Source organism: Strix uralensis, chromosome 24, assembly GCF_047716275.1.
Source record: "Strix uralensis isolate ZFMK-TIS-50842 chromosome 24, bStrUra1, whole genome shotgun sequence".
In the NCBI taxonomy this organism is placed as follows: Eukaryota; Metazoa; Chordata; class Aves; order Strigiformes; family Strigidae; genus Strix; species Strix uralensis.
The window spans coordinates 3,835,844-3,861,414 of NC_133995.1; the positions used below are offsets into that span (position 1 = coordinate 3,835,844).

The 25,571-nt window shown below is 54.7% G+C and overlaps 1 protein-coding gene across 1 annotated transcript; it reads left to right on the forward strand.

Moving 5' to 3' along the window:
* Positions 1–1,052: 1,052 nt before the first annotated feature.
* LMOD1 (leiomodin 1) lies at positions 1,053–25,520 on the forward strand. Its single transcript, XM_074893552.1, has 3 exons — positions 1,053–1,425; positions 22,482–24,119; positions 24,964–25,520. The coding sequence occupies exons 1-3, from the start codon at positions 1,165–1,167 to the stop codon at positions 24,988–24,990; spliced, it is 1,926 nt and encodes a 641-aa protein (XP_074749653.1). The 5' UTR covers positions 1,053–1,164; the 3' UTR covers positions 24,991–25,520.
* Positions 25,521–25,571: the final 51 nt, after the last annotated feature.

Genomic DNA, 25,571 nt, shown 5'->3' on the forward strand with positions numbered 1-25,571 from the left:
GGACTAGCAAAGAGAGAGGCCTGAGAGCAGGCAGTAAATATTAGGAGGATGATAAAGGATGAAGAAAAAAGGATGAAGTTGGCAGCATAACAAATGGATACAAAATGCTGTGCATGGGGTAAAGCTGCCCTGAAACTTGGAGAGAAGAGCCTGTCTGCCTCTGTCCCTCTGGGAGAATTTGCAGGTGCCAGTAAGCTTCTCTAAGGATTAGGCTGATGGAAAGTAGGTGCCTCCAACCAAAGCCCAGGCTTAGGGCACTGCCTGAACCAGAAGCCAGAGAGACTCGGGAATTTAGTCTGTGCAGAAGGAGGGATGTCTCTAGGGCTTGGCAAGGGGAGATGGGAGCGTTGTGATGAAGAGCAGCTGCAGAGGACAGGGAATCAGCAGAAGCTCCGATAAAGTGACCCAGGGACAGTGCTGGGGTCAGACTTTGCAGGGCTGCTTCCTCCCCGCTTCAAAGGCACTGGATTTGCACATCCTTCGTAAAGCAACCAGTCTGCACCAGCAACAAAACCACCCAGCGCCACTTTCCCCGTGGGCTGCGGCTGACTGCCCAGATCCTGGAGAGCAGCGGGATAAAGATGAAAACTTTCTCTGGGCTGGGTGCTTTGTCGCTGTCACAGCAGAAACTCTCCCCTCCTGGAACGGAGGAGACGCCCCATATCTTCGGAGCCACACTGACCTCTTTATTAGCCCTCCAGCACTGATGGGCACATGCTAGGGATCTGCCTCCCCCACCCCCCAGATCCCCAGCCTGCCAGCTTGTGCATTTTTGCGTGTTTTCTCACTAGGTTGGCCCATTGCCTTTAAAAGGCTAAATGCTCCGGACTAAATTTGGTCATGCAGCTCTGCATGGTTCCCTGGAATGTCCTCGGGTTTCAGGCTCCTCTGATAGCACCATTCCCCGCCTCCCGCTGGGCTCCATTGGCTTCCCAGCACCCGAATCGCAGCTGGATCCTGTTATTGGCCAACTCTTGGACCGAGGGGTGTCCCCTCTTTACAACTACTATATCCCGGGCTGCAGCGATTGAGAGCTGCTGAGATTTAACACTTCAGCACCTGCTGCCGTTGGGGGAAGCAGTGTTGGAGCTTCGGCTTCTTGGTTTTTTTCTCCTTCCTTGGGTACCACACACAACCGCAACCGTGTCTCGCCAGCGAGCCAAGATGTCCAAAGTGGCCAAATATCGGCGACAAGTTAGTGAAGATCCAGATATTGACAGTTTGTTGTCTACTCTGTCTCCAGAGGAGATGGAAGAGCTGGAAAAGGAGCTGGATGTGGTGGATCCAGATGGAAACATCCCTCTGGAGCTCAGTCAGAAAAACCAAACAGAAAATTCCCCACCTGGCCCGCAAAACTGCGACACAATGCTCAATCACTGCGAAAAGGAGACCAGGAAACGTATTCAGAGGGAACACTCGATAGACGTAAGTCACAACTCCCCACGCTTGAGCTGTTTCTGTGAGAAGTGCAGGGGCAATACCTGTGAACTCTGCTGGGCTGTTTTAGGGGATGAGATGGAAAACACAAACCCCGAGAAAGCCGTGCTGTGCTTGCTAAGGAGGAAGAGCTGTCGTGTGGAGACCAGAGGAGTGAGGCAGGGAGCTGGTCCAGGCACTCCGGGTGGGAACAGGGTATTTCGTGAAATCCCGGTGTTACTCACAAAGCCAAACCCTCTGCTGGTGCCAGGGATTTTCTCTCTGCCTCTGCTCTAACATCCTTTGGCAGGGCTGGGAGCGGTGATGATACTCCCAGAAGGTGGCTGGAGGGGCCAGCGCAGTGACAGCGATCCCGCAGGCTGCGTTTCTTTTTCCTCCAGTTTTTTTTCCCTTTGGAGATCTCTGGACTCTTAGTCCTTTCAGTTCTTCTTGTGCAAAAGTTTAAATAGTCTCTAGTTCTTGTGGAATAAAAAAAGTTTGCTGCTTGGTGGAAATCACCCTGAGAAGCAGGTTTTGCCCCAAGCCGTTTGTTTCATGTTTGTTGTTCAGTTAAAATTCATTCTTTTATTTTGATTTGGGTACATTTATTACCTCCTCTGCACCTGGCAAATCCTTTAATAGCTTGCTTTGAGCTAGAAAGCTTCACGCCAGTCCCTCTCCTCTTGTGCCTTGCCTTAGTGGGAGCCAATCCCACTTCTCTGTAACATTTATTAACCTCTGCACTAAGAATATATGGTATGTGTTCTGTGCGTGGGAAGCTGGGAAGCATTTGGTTTCCCTAGTTTTTCACGGCAGGCTGAGCCAGAAAGTGAAAGAAGGAGACTCTTCAGCTATTTATCTGTGTAGTCACGGGGAGATTCATATCCCAGGCTGGATTTGCATCTGCTGTGACGGGACAGGGCTGAGGAATATCAGCAGTGTAAGCAGAGCAGAGGCTTATGTGGATACCCCTCTTAACAGACTGCTCTGGCTCTGATTCCTTATCTATTCCAGGTCACCCAGCAGTAGCCTGGATCTTCCAGCTGAATAATCAAGCTTTAACTAGCCCCTGAGCACTTGGAAATAGTTCCTTATGGATGTGTTTATTATAGGAGGGTCCCCTCCTGACCAGGGCCTGGGAGAAGACAAGGAGAAAAAGATGAAAATTGCAGCTATAGGGGAAATAAATAAAGGTTTATTTTGGAGACCTGAACAAGGGGTTAAATAGTTCCCCCCACCCCTCTCTAAGCTCTGCCTTGTGCAGCCTGCGAGCTTTCCCCTGGCTTCAAGGACAAGGAACTCTCAGCCTTCACCTTCTATATGTGGCGTTTGGCGTGGGCTGGGGGACAGAAAGTACCGTGCCCCTTGCCACGAGAGCACTGGGTTTATTTTCCCATCGGTGGACTGGTGGAAAATTTCCCCGTGGTGGGGAACTGCAGGTGCTGCAGGACAAAGCTGCTTGCAAAGGGAATGTGGGACCAGTTATCCCAGTGACACTGCACTGGTTTGCAGGTGATCCCGGCTTGCAGCCAGCCCTGACAATGAAAAAGCTGCTTTTTCAGGGAGGGGGGAGACTTGCATTCGGCCTCACTATTTTGTTTTTAACCACGGGATGATGAGGAGTTGACTGGAGATTGGGCTAGGGAAGTGTCCATGATCAGGAGGAACGGAGGAAATTTGTGGGTTTTGGAAAAAGATTGCTGGGAAATTGTCTGGTTAAACACTTCGTTATTTGGAAGATGCCTGAGAGTGTGTGTGTGTGTGTCTGTGTGTCTGTGTGTCTGTGTGTGTGTGTGTGTGTGTGTGTGTGTCTGTGTGTGTCTGTGTGTGTGTGTCTGTGTGTGTGTGTCTGTGTGTGTGTGTCTGTGTGCTGCGGGAGGGAACTCGGGATGGTGGCGAGGGATGGCACGGGGAGGAGAGGCGCCCCGGGAGAGGGTGTACAGTTCTGTGGCTGGAGGGGAGGGCAGCGGTGGAGGTCCTGAGAAAAGCGCCCGTTGTGCTCTCCTTTGAACTTCAGTAGCTTCGGGCTGTGGAAGACAAAACAAGTTGGCTGCCAGTCAGATTTGTCAGTGAAACTGGCCCAGTTAGATTGCAGTGCAGTAACTGGATATGGAAGAACTGACTTTCTTCTTCTATTTCAATCCCTGGAGGCCAAGAAAAAAATATCCTCCATCCCTTCCTCCTTGGCATTGTTAAGCCTGGGATTAGCACCTAGAAAATGCCAGCTCGCAGCGCGGGCAGGTCAGCCCATGGCGGTGGTGGAGCAGGGCCTTTGCTCCACCATGGGGAAGAGGATGAGATGAAGGGGATGGGATGAGATTTAGTCTGGAGAAGAGGAGGCTGAGGGGAGACCTCATGGCCCTCTACAACTCCCTGAAAGGAGGGTGCAGAGAGGGGGGAGGAGTCTCTTGAGCCAAGGACCCAGCGCCAGGACAAGAGGGAATGGCCTCAAGCTGCGCCAGGGCAGGGTCAGACTGGCTCTTAGGAAGGATTTCTTTGCAGAAGGGGTTGTTGGGCGTTGGAATGGGCTGCCCAGGGCAGGGGGGGAGTCCCCATCCCTGGAGGGGTTGAAGAGTCGGGTTGACCCAGCGCTGAGGGATCTGGTGGAGTTGGGAACGGTCAGGGTGAGGTTCATGGTTGGGCTGGAGGAGCTTCAAGGGCTTTTCCAACCGAGACGATTCTGGGATTCTGTGGGATGGGATGGGATGGGATGGGATGGGATGGGATGGGATGGGATGGGATGGGATGGGGTGGGATGGGACCAGGTGGGATCATCAGACCACAGAAGCAATCGCAGAAACCAGCCCAGGAAGCCGATGGTTCCCTCATCCGAGGAAGCCTCAGGGCTGTGTTTTGCTGCAGGATGGAGTGAGAACAGGGAGCCGTCCGGAGCATCCCAGGCGGCTCCTGAGCTCTCACCCAGCTGCTCAGAGTACTGAGGCCTCTGATGACAAATCCCTCTCTCATATCAGTGGATTTCACGTTGCAGCAGGCAGCGAAGCACTTGTGCCTGCCAACACAGGCATCGTGGCTGCACACCCACAGGGAACAGCATTCCCCCAGCCCAGTGCAGCACCTTGGCGATGTCGGTCCCTGCCCCTCTCCCTTGACAGCTCCCAGCGTTGTGCATCACAAACCCACACAGCGCCTGATTAAATGCGTCGAGGAAAACCTTTACAAGCAAGAAGCAGACATGTGAGCGCGGGAGGGAAGCCTGGGCACAAGGGCAGGGAAGGAACAGGAGGTCCTTCCAGTGGGACTGGCCCTCTGAACATCTGGAAGATGTTACCCTGTGTCTGTGATGTCTCTTCAGCAGGGAGGGACAGGCGGTGAGATTCTTGACCTTGAACTACAGAGAGTTTATAGGCCCGTAGCTGCCTTGCACAAGGCGCTGAAGATAGAAAATATTAGAGGGTTCCTAGTCCAGCTGCGCAGTGGTGCCTTGGGCTGTATCGTTATTGCTAAAACTCATTTTGCAAAGCTGGGAGGTGGCTGGGTCGCAGCCCCCACGGTGCAACGGCCGCTCCAGCCCCCCGCAGCCTGCCCGGACCGGGGCTGGGGCAGCATCCGCGCGGGGCCGACAGCGCTCTGGCCCACGCTGCTGCGCTCCTGTCTCCCCATTATTTTTCCTCCTCCCTCCTGTTCTTTGCTCCCTCCTTTGCCCCCACTTCGTGCAGTGGCTGATGGGGTGTTGCCTGTTAGCTGGGATGCGCCGGAATTTCTCCAAAGCGCAAAATAAGGTGTTTTAAAGGGAAAGATTCAGTTTCTGCCCATCTGACAGTTCTTTCAGTCATTGCTCTGTTCTTGGACTGGCTCCAGGCACCCCCATCCCTTTCTAAATATTGGAAGGAGTGAGTATATTTAGAAATATTGTAACTACATAATAACACATCTTCTTAGTGATGAAAAGGGCAAACTTGGGTAGCTAGGAAGCAGTTTATAAACAGCCCAAAATAGATGTGAGCTTTGCCCTAATTTCTCCGCACTGGGGAGCCAAATTCACATCTTGGTGATGCATTAATTAATTAATCTTCATTTTATATTGCTAGCAAGTAAAAGTATACCCCAAGTTCAACAATGGGGCTTGGGACAGTGCCTCTCTTCGGATGCACTCAACAGACTTTCTTGAAGGTCCATGTATCACAGGAGCCAAAGTGAAGCTAATACTCACAAGTAGGTAAATGAAGAGATGATTTCTAGAGCTCTCGGCTCGCTACTGTAGCAGGCAAAGACATAATGAGAGAGAAATTCAGGTTAGAAACATGCTGTAAAGTTGAAGCAGTGACATTAACTGAAGGATTAACCTGGGGGCACAGCTGACTTGCTGTCACTTGTAATTTTTGTATCGTGCCTGGGATTTCTCTTCAAAAGAGGAAAAGCTGTCTGTGCCAGGAGATGGGGGCTCAGTGCTCACGGCGGTGTCTCTGCGGGATGGGTTCTGCTGAGCTGTAAATTCTTCTGGCACTGGTGAGGCCGCACCTCGAACACTGAGTTCAGTATTGAGCCCCTCACTCCAAAAAGGCCATTGAATGACTCGAGCGTGTCCAGAGAAGGGCAACGGAGCTGGTGCAGGGTCTGGAGCACAGGTCTGATGGGGAGCGGCTGAGGGAACTGGGGGGGTTTAGTCTGGAGAAGAGGAGGCTGAGGGGAGACCTCCTGGCCCTCTGCAACTCCCTGAAAGGAGGGTGCAGAGAGGGGGGAGGAGTCTCTTGAGCCAAGGAACCAGCGCCAGGACAAGAGGGAATGGCCTCAAGCTGCGCCAGGGCAGGGTCAGACTGGCTCTTAGGAAGGATTTCTTTGCAGAAGGGGTTGTTGGGCGTTGGAATGGGCTGCCCAGGGCAGGGGGGGAGTCCCCATCCCTGGAGGGGTTGAAGAGTCGGGTTGACCCAGCGCTGAGGGATGTGGTGGAGTTGGGAACGGTCAGGGTGAGGTTCATGGTTGGGCTGGAGGAGCTTCAAGGGCTTTTCCAACCGAGATGATTCTGTGATTCTGTGGTTCTGTATGAGGAGATGGGCTTTGTGAGAGCTACTCTGGTTTTGTTCAGTTCTTCCTCTGCTGTTGGTGACATCGTTAAAAAGCGTGTATCCGTACATATTCCACCATGACATACACCCTGGAGATACCCCCATCTTTCACACTGGCGTTCGGTCACTCCTAACCCCCTCGGGGGTACCTTTGCTGGGATGGACCTGGCTGAGAAGAGCTACCCCGTGGGAAGGGCCACTGCTCCATATGAACCGCGCGGGCCCTAGGACCAGGTGGTTTGGTGGACAAGTGCTCCTTAGCGGTTGCCGTATCCATAACAGGTGGTTTTACTTTTCAAAGTGTGCCACAAAATCCACCCGCTGCTGTTTTTTGGCTCTTCTTGGATTCCCACGCGGCCTCACCACAGGGCCCAGGTGGCACCCAAAACACTGAGTGCCTGGTGGCAGAGCCTCCTTCCCTCAACTTCACCTGCAAGGACAGGACACCTGCCTGTCCCAGTCCCATCAGAGTCCCCAGTCCTGCTTCCCAGCCAGGCTGCACTGATTTCACACCGCTTCAAGCACAGATGGCTGGGAAATTGCATGTGGGGGCATTATCCTACTGATGGAGGGGATTCATTCCAGGGCCACAAAACCACTTCTTTTGGCAGGATGCTTGAACACATGGTGGATGTCTCTTTCCATGTAAGCCTAGGGACCAGCTTCTTGGAGGAGAAGGCTCTGAATAGGAGACTTTGGATGCCAGGGCAGATGTGCACAGCCTGGACCAGCTGTGCACGGTGCAGATGGTCCCTGTGTTTTTGTTTCCTGATGGTTGACCACCCTTCCCACAGGAGAAGTTGAGGTGTCTCAGGCAAGTTTCTTCCAACACCTTTCCCTTGCCTCTCAGACGTCCCACTCCCCACACGTGCTCCTGTGCAGGCAAGACACCCTCCTGTCCCGGCTCCATGCATCTTTAGCCCTGCTTTGCCTGGCCCAGAGCTCCTGGGGACATCCCTGTGTCCCCGAGCACTCTTGGCTGTAGGCTGGATGCAGCTGACAGTGAGCGGTGGGACACCATTCCTCATGGAAAAAGCAGTGACCTTGGAAGGAGTTTACTTCATCCAAATGCAGCATATCTGAAGGGTGCTGGTGCCAGAGGGCAGCAGGTCCTATTGCCATGGGTAAGGATTACAAAACGCCTTGGGAAGGCCTTATAAAAAATCCTGCCTTCCTTTCTAACTGACTGGGGTGCATGAGTGTAGGCTTGGCGCTCGGTGCTGGGTGGTATTTAATCCAGTTACTGGTGGCTGTATGTGGAGGAAGATACCGTGAAAAGTGAGGATCCCTACCAATGACCCCTTCTTCACACCATGGAAAAACAAGTTAGCATTTAAATTTCTTATTAATGCTCAAAGCTTGTCATCTTTTCATGAAAATATCTGGGGAAAAAACAAGCTCCACATTTAAATAGCTGGGACAGACTCAAGGGAAACTGCAAACAAGGGAAAAGAAGTGGTTATATCATTCTTTAAGCATCTTACCAGTCTGTGACTAACACATATGTATTTAAACTCTGCTGTCCTGTTTATCACTCAGTTCTGTCGATATGCCAAGACTGTTCCTTCTTTTTCCAAGAGTCCTCACCAATTCCCAGCTCTTGCCTTTCTTATAACCGTGCCCTGGGCAGGTCTCTGGCAGTCTGGGTGCCTGCTTTTCCCCTCATCAGAACAAGCTGTTGTTCTGCCCAGCTCATCCTGGCCTCTAAGAGAGGGGTAAGGGATGGGTGACACTGGTGCATCCTTTCTCCTGGGGCTTCTCCAGCAGCACCCACCTCACGCTGGGGTGGCCAGGGGACGCAGGTGTGAGTCCTTCCACCAGCACACGGAATAGGAAGGGAGCTGGTGGCTCCCTTGTCTCTGCGTTACTGCTGTGGACGATAGCCAGGGATATCCAAAATAGTCAAAAGAAACCAAAGGTATTGAGTCGTTCCTATTTGGTCCTTAAAGGAGGCCGCATGGTCTCTGCTTTGTGGCCTCTCCAGCCTGCTGCAGACCAGCCCATCCAGGAGAGACCTTTTATTTGTCATCTTTCGTTGTTCAGAAATGAAAACTGATGTTGTCTGTGCTTGGATGTTTTGCTCTTCATTTCTGAAAATGTACCAACCCTGTAACGAGAAGGACAAGCACCAGAAGCGAGAGCTGTCAGCTAGCAACAGACGATAAAACAGACCTCCAAGGTGAAAAGAGAAGCAGGAACGATGCCATGACAGACAGCTGAAGGATCTGCAGTTCAGAGAACAGCTGAGGGAAGTGAGGTGGCAGCGCACCCAGGTTTGAACTGCCTTTCTGAACAAGCGGTGTGAGAAGGAACCTCACAGCCAGATCGGTGGTTTTGTGGTGCTGTTGGGAAATGGTGGCAGAAACCTTGTTTTGCTGTGACTGGCGTGAGTGGCAGCACAAAACGTTCCCAGCGACTCGTAGGTCACGCCGAAGGCACACTGTCTGTCTGGGAGATATGTAGTCCATCTAAGGGCACAAGGAGGAAAAAAAGCTGAATTTCTAGTCAGTCTGAAAAAAACGAGTAAAAAGCTGAGTTCTATATTTACATAAACCACAAGTGGGATGCAGATAAATCCATGGAAATGCTTGGAGTGTTTAGCTTATATGGGCCGAGCTGCCCAGGAGGTTTATTATCTGTTTATGTTGAGCTGATAAATAGACATAGAGAGGAGAAAAAGAGCTGGGATCCTTTACGTATCGCTTTCTTTTGCAGCGTTATGACATCATTTGCGTGCTAAAAAGGTCTCGGTGACTCAGCTCCCAGCAGGACGCTGGGATTAACCGGTCGTGTCACTCAAGCCCACCCTTTGCCGTGGTGGGAATCGCAGCAGGATGGAGCGAGAGGATCTCACTTCGCAGGGGAGGAGGTATCAGGGAGCTCGTTTTGAAGTCACGGCGCGGATAGCAGCAACGGCGCTGGACCAGCCACACCGTGAGGTGACACGAGTCCTGCTCAGCCCTTTCCTCTGCCCAGAGCATGGTGCAAACAAGGTTGAAAATAGACAGGAACGAGAGCTGCAGATTGCAACGGGAGAGGTGACAGGGTCACAGAGGTGTTCTGGAGCGTGCAGCCCGTTGATGTTGGGTTGAGTAGCCCAGGGCTGAGACATGGTATTTGGGTCAGGATTTACGCCGAGACCTTCCAGATGCTGCCGAGGGCTCCGAGCAGTCCTGCCTCCTGGCAGGGGGACCATGGCAGAAGGCAGACATGCCCGGCACGGGAACCAGCACCCACACAGCCATGAGAGCTGCCCGCAGCAGAAAGGGAGCTGCAGTTTGCTTCCTTTCAGGGCAGATCTTCAGTTTCTAAGAGCTAGATATCGTGACTCCTGGCATGCCCTGCTTGTCTCATTAAGTGCTGTGTTCTGGGCTGCAGCTCCCACGTGGTGTAGGAGCCCAAGGAGCCAGTGCTCCTGTTTCTCATAAGCTATTTAAGGGTTTTGACCAGCAAACCACCTCCCTGATTTTGGCAGGTAGGCACCGGGGGCTGGGGCTCGTCTCATCTGCTTCAGACACCTGATTCTTCCTCCCACACTGGGCGCCCGCAGCCACCAGTGACACCATGGGGTGTCTGTGATGGTCCCATGGGCTGGCCGATGGGACCCGTGGGAGATCTGCAGCCACAAGGGGCCTGGAGATGCTTTCCATGTAATCCCAGGAGGCTGGGAGCCAGAGTCCTGCTTCTCGAGCGTCCAGCCCCTGTGACGCAGAGGACAGGAGATAGGATTTAAGACTCGCGAGGGCTGAACTGCAGTTCTTCTGTTCCTAAAAATCTGAGGAACTCTCTTCGTGGGCTGCCCACAGAAAGTGCGCTGGGCAGAAATCCGGCCTTGAGGTGGCCGTGGGGTGAATCGCTGATGTTCGCTGCAACCTCTGCCAAAGAGGAGGTGATCAGAGGAAAGGTCTCATCTTGGGAACATCCAGTTGAGCCACGGCAGTGCCAGGAGAAGGGGCTGGGAGTGCAATGGATGGAAGAGAAAAACCCTGACTTCTAAAACCAGGTTTTATTAGAGGAGCAAAAGTTTCCATCTGCAGGGTATCCAGCAGCTTTAAGGGCTTTCTGGAAAACGACTGCATGTCACTGTGGAAGGGCTGGAGCTATTCTATTAAAGGAAACCCAGTTGAAACGTTTGTTATTGGCCTTAATTCAGCAATGAAGGCAAAGCAAGACAAAAGTCAGGGCCAGAAGTTGTCCAGTCTCTGGAGAACAGCGCTGCATCTCAGAAGGAAGATGTTTTTAAAAACATTGGCCTGGGAAGTGCAAAGAGACAGTGATATTTGGGGTCAGAAAGGTCTGAGCAGAAGGGAAGGGGAATAACTGAGTTCCTCATTAAAATAACAGAGTAATAGCTGAGGCGGGGCAGGGCAAGAAGTTGTTTACATCGCTCTGGGCTTTAGCACATAGAGCATGGCCAGGGGGGTCGTGCTAGATCTGCGTGTGTCCCAGAGCTGGAAGCCAAGGTCCTTTCACCCTTGCTTCATGCCAAAAGAATCCAAATGTGCCAAGAGAGAAACTCTTTGCTGCCTGGGAATGGTCCTACCAGGGAGCCCATCGGGGCCAGAGCTCTGCGGGGCGTACGGCGGGTGCGAGCAGGGTATCTCACAACACTGGCCCATGGTTTTTGCTCTTAGCCAAGGACCAGGAGGGTTGCCCTGGCGCTGCTGCAGGTAGAGCAATGCCAGATCCCCTTGTGAGTGGGTGTGTGTCACGCAGACCTGCACTTGGCTGTTCTCGGCAAGCAGGGTCAGCAGAAGCCTCGCAGTCCCACTTCCTCCGGCAGTCTCTGGCAACCAGGTTAGTAGCTCTCAGGACTCGGCCAAGGACACAGCATTTTTTCCAGGAATGTTCTTGGCTCTGAGTTGTCCCTGAGTTACTCAAAAGTGACTGAGGAACGGAGGAAAGGAACAGCTTGGCCAGCTTGTTGTGGCTTAGCTTGGCTCCAGCAACCCTCTCACATGCCTGGAGCATAATGGCAACGGGTACCCAAATACCCAGGAACGACCTGCCTTTGCCCACTGGCCACCTCAACAGACTGCTGGGACATTCTCGGGGGACAGCCCTGTCCCCTGGGAGCTCTCACGTGTCTTGTGCCCAGCCTCCTCAGCCCCCTTCACCTATGGTCACACTGAGGGGTGGTGGGGTGCTGGTGCCTCCCTCCAGCTCTGGCTGGGATTTGGGATAGCTGGGCAGGATGGAGGGGACACTGGGGCTCCTTTAGACCCCACGTGACTAGGAAGGTGTCTCCAGAGGATGATGCAGATGCCCGAGGTTAGAGCTGTGAGTTCAATCTCAGAGTCTCACGGTGGCTCTGGACACCTTTGTAGGACTCAGTAGCATGTGTAGGACAGACTGAAACCCCTCAGGCAGTGATACCAGATTGGCTCGTTAGTTATGGATCCATAATTATGCCTAAACCCCCTATGACAAATAACCAAGCCCAACTTCCTTCCCTTGCCAGTCTGGTCTGGGAGCCCCCAGCTGACCAACAGTTTTTGGTGAGCTGTCTCTGTCTCCCAGATCTCCCCTCATCCCGGGGGCTTCCTCACTTCCCTGCTCTCCCACCTCCAAAAGCTCCTCCATCACTCAGGATTTGTGCAGGACAGATGGAGCTTTGCTGGTGGGTACCCGTTGCCTAAGCCGTACCCTGCCAAGAGATGAGCTGGAAAATGTCCTGTTGGCTGCAGGAGGACTTTATTATCCCAGCAGAGGCTGGGAGACAGGGACAGTCTCTTGGCCTGGACTTTGTCCCCCAGCCCTACAGCTCTGGAGGGATTCTGGTTGCTTTGCAAGGAGCACGGCTCTGGATGGAGAATCCCTGTTGGGGACAAAGCCATGTGCCAGGCAGCCAGCACGCCAAAACGGCTCTGCCAGGGGAGTTGCTGGAGAGGAGGGAGGCGGTGAGTCAAACTGGAGGCTGGAGCTCCGGTGGGCTCCAGAGCACATGCAGAAATTCCCCATGTGGCTGAAACCATTCCCGGATTAATTAAATTCAGCTGGTCCAGCTGTCCTTCCGCAGCCATCTGCATCTTGTTTTAGGAGGGCACTGGTGTAGGGCAGTTTGGTTACAAGAGGTGGTAACTCCTTGGTGCTTGCAAGAGTGTAGGCACAAGACCTGTGCCGATGAGTGGACATGCAGCTCAACTGACTTTGCTAAATAGGTGCCGTTTCCACGTGCGGGCAGTTTCTGAAGGCACCGACACTTGCCTCTCGCTTTGCTCCATGTTTTCCCCTTATATTGCCCAAGAACAGACGTCCCCATAGCTGCAGGCAGGCGAGGACCGTGCCCCGCTGCTCAGGTGTGTGTGAACCCGATGTGCCACCCATCAGCTGCGTTGGAGATAACCCCGCGTTTTCCAGGGGTGCTGATGGTTGGGGTGGGCCTGAGCCTGACTCAGGCTTCCCCTCTCGTGCTCTTGATGCTCTGATAGCAGCTGGGGGGTGATATCTCACAGCTGGCTTCCAGAGGCCACCAGAGGTGCAGGTGACATTAGGGACCGAGTCAGCATCAAGCCTGCAGGCTGAGTTCACTATTTCTGGAGCCATTTTAACATGAACTCCAGGTGCAGGTTTGGCCCTGAGATCTTTTCCTGAGGGTCCCGTTTCCTCCTGGGGTGCAGCGTGACATGTGCCACCAGCAATGACCCTCATGGAGGAGCCATCCTGGACTCTTCAGGCTTCCCCCTTTCAGCCGAGCCCTCCTTGAACCCAGATGGGGCACAGCTCGCCGGAGCCAACGCGGAGCTGCTCGGCAGCACGTGCCCCCCAAGTCTCCCATCCTTACAACTTGTTCTCTAGCTGAGCCGAGCACATGGCCAGCGTGCTGGGGCAGTATGTTCAGCCTGGTAGTCTGGGCCATGAGGGACTCTTCCCAGGACATACCTCTGAAAATAACTGCAGGCTGGTGAGAGCTGGCCCCTTCCAAAGACAAAACATTTCTTCTACAAATCCATTTCCATGTCCCCTCTGCCAGGGACTGACGTAACAGCAGCAGCCAGGCCACAAAGTGCCCCTTCCCTCCAGCTCGGGTGCAGGTTTTGCAAGTCCCTGGGTAACCCATCCTTCCCACTCCTCTCTGGCGTGTTCCCCTTTCACTTCTAAGTCTGCTTGTGGGTACAGCGGGGTGACCAGATCAATACCTACCACCCAAGCAGTGATTTTCTACCCCAAAACGATCTGTGGGGCTTTCAGGGCAGGAGGCGAGAACCTTGCTCCACCATCACATCCCCACCACCCTCAGCAGATCTCAGCAGCCCCTCTGCTCCGCTCCCGGCCATCCCCGGCTCAGCCGGCCGCTCCATCCCCAGCCCCATCCCTTGCTCAGCGTCGGGAGTGGTGCTGCAAACACTCAGATTCCAGGCAAGAAGTTCCCAGTCTCCTTTGCCTTTTAAGGAAACATCTGAGTGGGCTTGAGGGTTACAAATGCTAACAAGCGATGGCAATGCTCATTTCAGTCTATTTAGAGGAATCGGGAAGGCATTTCAGTTCATCAAAACACTGGTGATTAATCAGCCAAGTACCAGGCTGTTTTCATTAGTCTTATTTTTAAAGGTCTGACACGCTGTGTAAAAATATTCCCCTAATAATCGTGCTCACAGCAAAGGGAATGGCACGGGAGGGGGTGCAGCAGCACTGGTTTCTAGGTATCCAAGGTAAATATGTCAGCGCGGCGGAGAGGAGCGAGCAGGCAGGACTCAAGATGGCAATGGAGAGGGTACAGGGCTGGCGCTGGCTGCTGCAGATAGAGACAACCTGGCTGGTGGCCTGGGCTGCAGGAGAAGGAGCGCTGGTTGCTGCAGGGACAGCCAGGGTTTCAAGCTCGGGGGGAAGGATGCATTTCTCTCTCTTCTTCTGCATCATCCTGCCACGTGGCACCTCTGCTGACCTCCAAGAGCTGGAGCAACGTGATTCACTTCCAGCACCATCATCAGTGAGCAGAGCGTGGGCTGGTGTCACCACCCGGGGCTGGCACCTGGGGTGGAGCCGGGGTGGCAGGGCAGACCGAGAGCCCGGGGATGGGTGCAAGGGCAGGCAGGGACACAAGCACGCTCCCTCCTGAGCACACACATGGCCTAGGGCAGCTTCTGAGCTGGCTTTAGAGATGTCACCAATCTCCACCGAGGGACAGAGAGTCTCGTGCAGGCAGTGGAGACTGACCCTTGGTTTTAGAAACACAGATCTGATGTCTGGCCTGCAAGTTTTTGCTCCTGATTCCTCCCCTTCTGCTGCTGCTGATGGAGGTGGGGGCTTGCAGAGGGCCTCCTGCAGCGGGTGCCACGACCAAGGCAGCTCTGCATTAAATGAAACAGCTTAAACACCTCTTACTCCTTGCTACCAGCCAGCACTTTCTGCAATAACTTGCAGCTCTTTGACAAGACCCTACCAGTGCGTCCCAAATTTGCTGGACACACGTGATCTCGCAAACGCTGCCCGTGGTGGCAGTAACACCCGTGGCCGATCACTGCACATCTGTTGCCTTCCCATTTTCCCCTGCCTGGGGGCACGGCTGGCTCCTTTTCCCCCGGCTCCTTTTTCTGGCTCCAGCGCCCTCCTTCCACACTTGCCCCACACCACAGCACCTGGACATGTGGCAACATGAGCTGCCAGTCAGAGGACCTGGGGGTGTTGATTGACAGCCGGATGAACAGGAGCCAGCAGTGTGCCCAGGTGGCCAAGAAGGCCAATGGCATCCTGGCTTGTATCAGCACCAGCGTGGCCAGCAGGGACAGGGAAGGGATCTGACCCCTGTGCTCGGCACTGGTGAGGCCGCCCCTCGATGAGTGGGTTCAGTTTTGGGCCCCTCACTCCAAAAAGGCCCTTGAATGACTCGAGCGTGTCCAGAGAAGGGCAACGGAGCTGGTGCAGGGTCTGGAGCACAGGTCTGATGGGGAGCGGCTGAGGGAACTGGGGGGGTTTAGTCTGGAGAAGAGGAGGCTGAGGGGAGACCTCCTGGCCCTCTGCAACTCCCTGAAAGGAGGGTGCAGAGAGGGGGGAGGAGTCTCTTGAGCCAAGGAGCCAGCGCCAGGACAAGAGGGAATGGCCTCAAGCTGCGCCAGGGCAGGGTCAGACTGGCTCTTAGGAAGGATTTCTTTGCAGAAGGGGTTGTTGGGCGTTGGAATGGGCTGCCCAGGGCAGGGGGGGAGTCCCCATCCCTGGAGGGGTTGAAGAGTCGGGTTGAGCCAGCGCTGAGGGATCTGGTGGAGTTGGGAACGGTCAGGGTGAGGTTCATGGTGGGGCTGGAGGAGCTTCAAGGTCTTTTCCAACGTAGACAATTCTGTGATTCTGTGACACACCCGTGGATGGAAGCTTTAATGAGAACAGCACTAACAATGCGATAACGAGACATTCCCAGCACTTGCCACAGGAGCTTTGCTAAGCAGGGATTTGCAATGCATCTTATCTTGCTCTGGTTTCATCTTGTTTGGAGAAATCCATTGCCTTCTCTGAGCGTGGGAGATGTTGCAGGTCCTTCTCTCCAGGGTTTTCCTCCCTTTCTCCGAGATCTGCTCATTTCTGATCAAAGTTTTTGCTCTGCTTGGTCTGGGATGGCTCAGGGAGCTTAGGGGAGACTCAGAACTCCCCACAGTCAAGTGTGAGCTCGGGCTGGGAAGGAGAAGGCTTTTTGGAGCAGTTGATGTGGAGATGAGGCTGATGGCTCCGACTCAACAAGTGCTCAGCCTGTGGACATGAGAGGGCTGCAGAGCCCTGGAGGGGGCAACTGTCTCTTCTCGCAGAAACATGCAAGAAACCTTCAACCTGGGACATCCCCAAACACCTTTGAGAGGCACCGTTGGGCACGGGTGTGGGGGGAGAGTGAGGCAGCAGAGTCCTCATCCCACACTCCTCCTGCCCAGTCTCCTGCCAGGGCAGGCGTGGCTCTTCCTTCACCGAGATGCTTCAGGATGTCACTGAGCATCCTTGCGCCATCCCAGCCTTGGGGACAGAGCACGTCTTGGTGAGAAGGGCCACCGGCTCAGTGCCAGAGGAGGTGGCATCACCTGCTCCCTGCATCCCCCAGGACAGGGGGGTGCTGGCATGGGGGCACCTCTGGGAGCCCCATCCCTGGTCCTTGGGGTTTGCAGCAGCAAGGGGCTGTGTGGACGCACGGATGGGCTCTGTAGGGGTCTGGCATATGCCTTTCTGTCTCCTGTTTAGGTCTGCGCAGGGGAGCCAAGAAATCTCTTAACTAAATAAACAGCTCTCTCGTCCCAGATGGCATCTGTTTATACGCCAGGTACAAACAGTCCTGACAGCTGGCCCGCTCACAGCCAGGCCAGTTCTTTCCACAAAAAAGCAGTCCCCAAGGGCCAGCAGTGCTGCGCGCTGGGAAGGCAGAGCCACGCTCTGCCCCTGCACGGACACCATGGGGACCTGGGCTGGGGAAGACACTGTGGCCAGGGCATCGTCTGGAGGAGGAGGCCAGCCCTGACTGCAGACCAGGGTGTCTGGACTCTGATTTGGGGGTTCAAGGCACTGGGTGATGCCACAGTGCTGGCCTAGCCCTGAGAAGGTCCAGGGAGCTCATAAAGGCATCACAGCTGCATCTCTCAGAGGCATCTTTCTTCCTCCTTTCCCTGAAGTCCTAAAGTCCCCCTGGCAAAGACAACATTCACTCTGCCACCCCTCATCTTGGTGCTTCCTCCTCCTCCTGCAATCAGCATCACTGTGGTCAAGCTGAGGACGCCCAGCTTAATCCTGCAGCTGTTAGATCTGAGCCTGACCTAACCACGGCTCTGCGGCTGGGCTGCCAGCTAGCAGTGTCTCAGCATGTCACCCTCTGCTCATCTCCAGACAGAAGCCCCATGGTGCTGGCTGGAACACAGAGCTGAGCCGTGCTGCCAAAACCAGGCACCCAGGAAAAGCCAGGCCAGCCATGAGGCTGCGGAGCGAGGAGAAGGAGATTTAAACTGCCAAACCCCGATGCAGACTTTATGGTAGGATCCTCCTCTGTGCAACAAACTTCGTTCCAATGTCAGGGCTCCATCTGTCTTCAGTTATCTGCTCATAGCTCTGGCTCCTCTGTTGGGAGTGGAGGTGCCTCATATCTGATGTTCGGGGAGATGAATCCTGCCCTGGTGCCCTGCTCTTACTGCACTGCTATGACAAAGTCTTGGTCACAGAATCCCAGAATCATTCAGGTTGGAAAAGCCCCTCGGGATCATCAAGTCCAACCCTCAGCCCGACTCTACACAGTTCTCCCCTACCCCACATCCCCCCACAGCTCATCCAAACGGCCCTTAAACACACCCAGGGATGGGGACTCCACCCCCTCCCTGGGCAGCCTATTCCACTCTCTGACCACTCTTGCTGGGAAACATTTGTTCCTCATGTCCAGTCTGAACCTCCCCTGTTGCAGTTTCAAGCCGTTCCCTCTTGTTCTGTCACTAATTCCCTGGGAGAAGAGACCAGCACTAACCTCTCCACAACGTCCTTTCAGGGAGCTGTAGAGAGTGATGAGTCTCCCCTCACCTTCTCCTCCTCACACTGAACAGTCCCAGCTCCTTCAATGGCTCCTCACAGGATTTATTCTCCAGGCCCTTCCCCACCTCGTTGCCCTCCTCTGCCCTCGCTCCAGCCCCTCGAGATCTCTCTCGGATTGAGGTGCCCAAAACTGGACACAACCCTCCAGGTGTGGCCTCACCAGTGCAGAGCACAGGGGGACTGTCACCTCCCTGCTTCTGCTGGTCACACTATTTCTAACACAAGCCAGGATGCCGTTGGCTTTCTTGGCCACCTGGGCACACTGCTGGCTCCTGTTCAGCTGCTCGTCAATGAGAACCCCCAGATCCTTCTCTTCCACACAGCTCCAGCCACACCTCCCCGAGCCTGTAGCCATGCAGGGGGTTGTTGTGGCCCAAGTGCAGGACCTGGCGCTTGGCCTTGTTGAAGCTCATCCTGTTAACGTTGGCCACTGACCCAACCTATCCAAGTCTCTCTGTATGCAGGTCCTGTGCCTGCATCTCTCCAGACACACCAGGAAGCAAATATGGTGCCATAAGGAAACCAACAGGCTGGAAGGCTGACCCCAAAGCTGGGATCAAAGGCTTTGGTTGCAGAAGCAGAACGTGTCATAACGATGCTGAGGGGAGACTCTTCCCAGCCCCATCGGCCGTGGGTGAAGGCTGCAACCAGGCGTTTGTTGTGTCCGGCAGCTGCCGGCGCTGGCTGTGGTCAGCAGCAACGCACAGGACAGGCTGTGCCGAGGGAATGGCCATTTATTAGGACAATTATTTATTAGGACAAAATTAGGACAAGAGGGAATGGCCTCAAGTTGCACCAGGGAAGGTTTACACTGGATATTAGGAAGGATTTCTTTGCAGAACGGGTAGTCAGGCGTTGGAATGGGCTGCCCAGGGCAGGGGGGGAGTCCCCATCCCTGGAGGGGTTGAAGAGTCGGGTTGACCCAGCGCTGAGGGATCTGGTGGAGTTGGGAACGGTCAGGGTGAGGTTCATGGTTGGACTGGAGGAGCTTCAAGGGCTTTTCCAGCCGAGATGATTCTGGGATTCTGGGATTCTGTGAGGGTGAGGGTCCGGTGCCTGACAAAAGTACCAAAAATCACGTGAAAAGGGGGTTCGACTGACCAGAGGCAGATGATCAAATGGCCCTAAAGCATGAAGGAAAAGAGGAAAATCCTTTGCTGCCAGAGGCCATTTGTAAGGAAGGCGCCATCAAGCCTTGGGGTTGCATCCCTCTGCGTGCAGGGAGGATGTTGTCACTGCCTGAAGGTCGGACAAAAGCCGGTCTAAGCTCTTCCTGCACATCAAGGTCCCACAAACACAAGAGTGGCATCGTGATAAGCATAAAAACAAAGGCAAAAATTGCTCTTGAAGAGTGAATATACAAGGGGGCAGACAAACTGAAAGCGCTGGCGCCTGCCAGCCCACTAAGGTGTGAGCGGGGGTCTTGGCTGGATCGGAGATAAAAGAAGAAACTCAGGAGGCCCAGGGCACTGCTGCGTGACGTCTTGTCACAGAGAGACGGGGAGACCCCGGGGGCAGGGAAGGGGGTGCCAACTTGTTGGATTTAAGGTGACAAATTAATACGGTAAGAGATGAATCCCCTTATGTTCTAGCCAGAGATTAGGGCAGCTAGGGGTGGCTGGACTCATCTCTTAATAGCTGTGCCAATTATTGCCGTGGCTATAGTCCTGACACCAGATGCACGAACAGCCCGTGGGCTGTAGGTCCGGTTGCGTTCAAGAGAAGCCGTCAGGGTCACGAATAGCACGGTTTATTCTTATGCAACATCTACAGATTCTTTGTGATTGCCTGCGATAAACGCACAAGCTGCAGGTTGGCTCTAGAGCACTCCAGACACAAACGATTGCAATCACACATTTAATTCCAAGGTAATCACTCGGCGTAGCCAAGGGCACAAATCTGACTAAAGGCGTCCCTCTGGGGCGGGTGAGGAGCACAAACCCGTTGATCTGTCACTCCAGTTTAATACTGGATTATCATCCCTCTGACTTAGATACAAACTCGGGGTAGTGTTTATCGAAGCGTGAATGTGTGCGTGGGTGGGACTGTGGTCCAGCCGTTGTCTCTTGAGTAGACACAGCACATTCCTTGGTGCAAGGTGTGCTCTGCTTTTGTGGGAAAAGAGGAAGAACGAGAGATAATGTCTGAGGAGTTGTGCAAAGCATTCCTTGAGAAAAGCGGAAGAGCGGGAGATAAGTCTGTATAGTTGTGTCAAATATTCCTTGAGAAAAGCGGAAGAACGGGACCGTGCGGCCTCCACCTCGCTCCGCATTCCTCCTTGGTGCCATGGCAACGCAAATCACCGGATCTTCACCCTGTCCTGTGTTTGTTCTGGGCACCCTGTGTTAAGGAAATGTGTGTTTTGCAGGTTTTTGAGTTGTTTTGCGTTTCCCACACTTCCAACAATCGGCCGTGGGTGAAGGCTGCAACCAGGCGTTTGTTGTGTCCGGCAGCTGCCGGCGCTGGCTGTGGTCAGCAGCAACGCACAGGACAGGCTGTGCCGAGGGAATGGCCATTTATTAGGACAATTATTTATTAGGACAAAATTAGGACAAGAGGGAATGGCCTCAAGTTGCACCAGGGAAGGTTTAGACTGGATATTAGGAAGGATTTCTTTGCAGAACGGGTAGTCAGGCGTTGGAATGGGCTGCCCAGGGCAGGGGGGGAGTCCCCATCCCTGGAGGGGTTGAAGAGTCGGGTTGAGCCAGCGCTGAGGGATCTGGTGGAGTTGGGAATGGTCAGGGTGAGGTTAATGGTTGGGCTGGAGGAGCTTCAAGGGCTTTTCCAACCCAGATGATTCTGGGATTCTGGGATTCTGTGAGGGTGAGGGTCCGGTGCCTGACAAAAGTACCAAAAATCACGTGAAAAGGGGGTTCGACTGACCAGAGGCAGATGATCAAATGGCCCTAAAGCATGAAGGGAAAGAGGAAAATCCTTTGCTGCCAGAGGCCATTTGTAAGGAAGGCGCCATCAAGCCTTGGGGTTGCATCCCTCTGCGTGCAGGGAGGATGTTGTCACTGCCTGAAGGTCGGACAAAAGCCGGTCTAAGCTCTTCCTGCACATCAAGGTCCCACAAACACAAGAGTGGCATCGTGATAAGCATAAAAACAAAGGCAAAAATTGCTCTTGAAGAGTGAATATACAAGGGGGCAGACAAACTGAAAGCGCTGGTGCCTGCCAGCCCACTAAGGTGTGAGCGGGGGTCTTGGCTGGATCGGAGATAAAAGAAGAAACTCAGGAGGCCCAGGGCACTGCTGCGTGACGTCTTGTCACAGAGAGACGGGGAGACCCCGGGGGCAGGGAAGGGGGTGCCCGCTGCAGTGTCACTGCTTTGCCCAAGACACGCAGCAAAATCTACCTCCTTCCCCAAGACTCCCCCCAGTGAAGCTCTTCCCTCCTGTGATGCCTTTGGACTGGGAGCAGATGTGCTGGGAAAACCTCACACATCACAACGCGATAAACGCCGTGTCCCCATTTCCTTGGTTTTCTGCTGCGAGCTCAAAAATGCAAACTCATGTTAAAAGGAGGCTCGTTTCAGAGAGCCCTGAGTCGGGTGTGACTGCTGGATCAGCAGTGTCACCTGTGTCACTTGCACACGCATCCAGGCCAGCATGGGAAGTGTTTGGTGACTGGGAAAACTGCAGAGCATCCAGCTAGAAACCATCTCGGAAAGCTGGGAGAACACCTGGGGTTCACAGAGGTACAGGCACTAGATCCTTCCCTGGTTAAAAAGGTGATTAAAAAGAGGATAAAAAGTAATGGTTAAAAAGAGGGTAACTCGTAGGAGGTATGGTAGGAAGGGGTCAGACAGCGCAGCCTGCTGAGGGAGGTGCATCCTGCAGCTTATCAGGTTATGGTCTGTTCACTGGGGATGAGGGCGGGCATCCGCCAGACCTCTGGAGCCCACTGGGAAGGGACTGGAGGCAGGAGGAGAGCAGAGATGCCTTGGAGAGCTGCAGCGGGACCTCGTCACGGCCGGGTTCTGCAGGGTCCGTCTACACTCGGCGCGCTCGGATGCTGAACCCTTCCCTGGACCCGGCACCTCGGCTGGGTTAAACTTTCCTCTTCCAAAGCCCAGCCCCAGGCTGCAGCGTGTGAACACACGGTGGTAAATCACTCAGGTGAGATGGAGGATACTCTGGCCTGTATTCAGGGCTAAACCATCACGATTTGGAGCAGGTCGCTTACCCCCCTAAAGAGTCCTGGCCACGAGTCTGTCCCCTGCCACGGCACAGACCCGGCGCTAGCTGTCCGCGGGGTCCCCCATGGCACCTCCCTGTTGCCTCCCGGGGACCCCATGTGATGCTCTCACCAGGTTTCTACCGTAAGTGCCTGGTTTAGGGCAGCTCATCCCTCACAGGTGTAGTCTAAGAGCTTCCTGAGACCGGCCTGTCCTGCGTCCCCCTGCGCATCTTCCCTGGCTGCGGTGCTGCCCCGCGGGGCCCTGTGGTTGCTCCTGTGTGACAGAGGTGCAGAGTTGGTGACAATGAGACTGGGGTGGCGAGTCTGGAGGTTGGAGGCATCTGTCTCTGTAACACCTCGATGTTTTTCTCTTGTTAGGAAAGCAGATTGAGTGAGAAGAATAAGGGAGCCAAGAATGAAGAAGAAAAGGGAAAGGAAGCTCCTTCCAAAGACCTGGCCCGGAAACGAGATACAAAAGTGGGGAAAGACTCTAAAAAGGAAGACAGTGTGCAGAAAACAGACCCGAAAGTTAAAGCTGAGGCTGAAACCAAGACCAAAGAGGAGAAGGCTATCAATGATAAAGTCAAGGCCATGGAGAAAAAGCTGATGGGAAAGGACAAAAAGGAGGATGAGAAAGGTTCAGTGTTGAAGAAGGACACAGGGAAGGACAAAAAGGAGGAAGAGAAGGGGTCAGCATTAAAGAAGGACACAGGGAAGGATAAAAAGGAGGAAGAAAAGGGCTCAGCTTTGAAGAAGGATGCAGGGAAGGATAAAAAAGAAGAAGAGAAGGGCTCAGCTTTAAAGAAGGATGCAGGGAAGGATAAAAAGGAAGAAGAGAAGGGCTCAGCTTTAAAGAAGGATGCAGGGAAGGACAAAAAGGAAGAAGAAAAGGGTTCAGCATTGAAGAAGGGCCCAGGGAAGGAGAAAAAGGAGGAAGAGAAGAGTTTGGGATCAAAGAAAGAGGCAGAAAAAGACACAAAAGGTGAAGATAAGAAAGAAAAAGACAAAAAAGAAGAGGAAAAGGGTTCAGCTTTGAAAAAATCAAAGGCAGACGAGAAGGAGAAATCCCAGCCAGAGGCAGAAAAGGCAGCGGAGGAGAAACAGGAGGCCAAGGCGGCAGCCGAGAGCAGCCCCTCCAAGCCCACCACCGGCAGCTCCTCAGATCAGGCCAAGGATGACGAAGCCTCCAGCATTTTCGATGAGCTCATCGAGAAGGTGAAGAACAATGACGCTGAGGTCACCGAAGTGAACGTGAACAACTCGGACTGCATCAACAACGAGACCCTGGTGCGCTTCACCGAGGCCCTGGAGTTCAACACCGTGGTCAAGCTGTTCGCCTTGGCCAACACCCGTGCCGACGACCACGTGGCCTTCGCCATCGCCATCATGCTGAAGTCCAACAAGGTGCTGACGAGCATCAACCTGGACTCCAACCACATCACGGGCAAGGGCATCCTGGCCATTTTCCGGGCGCTGCTGCAGAACAACACGCTGACGGAACTGCGTTTCCACAACCAGCGGCACATCTGCGGCGGGAAGACGGAGATGGAGATCGCCAAGCTCCTGAAGGAAAACACCACGCTCCTGAAGCTGGGCTACCACTTCGAGCTGGCCGGACCACGCATGACAGTCACCAACCTGCTGAGCCGAAACATGGACAAACAGAGGCAGAAACGCCTCCAGGAGCAGAAACTGGCACAGGAGCGTGGGGAGAAGAAAGACCTCCTGGAGGTGCCCAAGCCCGGAGCCCTGCCGAAGGGGTCCCCCAAGCCATCCCCACAGCCGTCCCCCAAGGCTTCCCCAAAAAGTTCTCCTAAGAAAGGGGGGGCACCTGCCGCGCCGCCGCCGCCTCCTCCTCCGCTCGCCCCACCGCTGATCAACGAGAACCTGAGGAACTCGCTCTCGCCGGCCACGCAGAGGAAGTTGGGAGACCGGGCGCTGCCGGTCCAGGAGAAGAACTCACGGGACCAGCTCCTGGCGGCCATCCGCTCCAGCAACCTCAAACAGCTCAAGAAGGCAAGTGCAGGGCTGTGGTGGGGGTCACCCCGGGGTTAGTCTGTGGGCTGAGATTTGAGGTCACGTCTGTTGTCACTTGGGTAGTGGAGAGGGGAGGGCTGTCCTTCTCCGGTGTGGGGTGTCCGTGGCGCCAACCCCTGCGCAGAGCATGTGGCAGGGGCAGATCCATCCCTTTGCTGAGCACGTGGGGTGGGCAGATCCATCCTTTTGCACCGTCCCTTGCAGAGCAGGTGGGGTCAGCAGATCCATCCCTTGGCAGAGAGCAGGAAAGGGGCAGATCCATCCCTTGGCAGAGCCCCTGGGGCGGGCAGATCCACCTCATCCCAGCAGTCAAGTTTGGCTTCAGGGTTTGGGACACAAGAAACCAGCTTTAACCAATAACCCCAGGGGATGGAAATCCAGGACCTCCCCATGCAGAAAAGGAAGAGTGCTTCGCAGCAGCGAGGGGGGCTCACACGCACCCCCATGAACCGGTGTGTCCCAGCAGGGTCCCCAAGGGCAGCAGCTCACCGAGCTCTTGCTGCCATATTGGCATGGCTGAGCCCACGGGGGTGGGAGGTAGCCCCGGGTGGCCAGAGAAGCTGCATCTCCAATGCCAGTCCCAGCACGATGCCTTGAGACATCTCCCTCGCCCCAGGTGGTTTGTGTCCCATGCGTGGGAGCGTGGGGACAACCAGCCTGGCCAAGAGGAAGGGATGTCCCTGGGGCGCTGAGCATCCCCAGCAGCAACGGAGAGAGGGGCTCAGCTCCACCACGGTGGGTCCGCACAGGGCCCCCGCGTCGTTCCAGCATCCCCTGTCGCTGCTCCCCGCTCCCCCCAGTAACGGGGTGTCTTCTCCGGCAGGTGGAGGTACCGAAGCTGCTGCAGTAGGGAGCGGGAGGGGCTTTCCCCCCGCAGCCTGGCGTGGCAGACCCCAGGACACTCGCCTTTCTCGTGACTGTTTCCATGACAAGCCCTTTGGGACCCTGCAGTGACCGACGCGAGGAGCAGCGATCTCTCTGGGACGGACGGAGGAAGGGCTGGGCCCGAGGAGGGCCAGCACGGCCGTTCGATGCAGTGCAGGAGGAAGACGTTGTATTTATTATTTTTACGGTTGTGAAGCCTTCAAGCTCTTTCCTTTGCCAGCACCGTGCCCCGCTCTGTCCGGCCGCCTGGAGATGCTGATAGAGGAGAGGTCTGCAGAGCTGGTCCTGACGGAAAACTCCCCTCGAGCGCACCGAAGGGCTTGGCACCCGCCATCCCAGCTTGCCCACAGGGCCCCTGAGGTGGCCCAGCCTGGAGTGAGCAGAGGTACCCTCCCAGCCTCGCTTTTCGGAGGGGCAGGGGCCAGCCAGACCATCGTGGCTGTTTGCCTCCTCGCGGGGTCTCCGGGTAGCCGGGGGAGTTACGGGGTGCGGGCACAGTGGTGGGGTGGCAGCTCGGGAGGAATGGGGGGGTGGGAGAAGGGAGCG

Bases quoted from the DNA above. Each gene is read 5' to 3' on its own strand.
- LMOD1 (XM_074893552.1), top strand. From the start codon at position 1,165: ATGTCCAAAGTGGCCAAATATCGGCGACAAGTTAGTGAAGATCCAGAT. The intron at 1,426-22,481 runs GTAAGTCACAAC...TTCTCTTGTTAG, and splicing joins AGAGGGAACACTCGATAGAC to GAAAGCAGATTGAGTGAGAA. The intron at 24,120-24,963 runs GCAAGTGCAGGG...CTTCTCCGGCAG, and splicing joins ACCTCAAACAGCTCAAGAAG to GTGGAGGTACCGAAGCTGCT.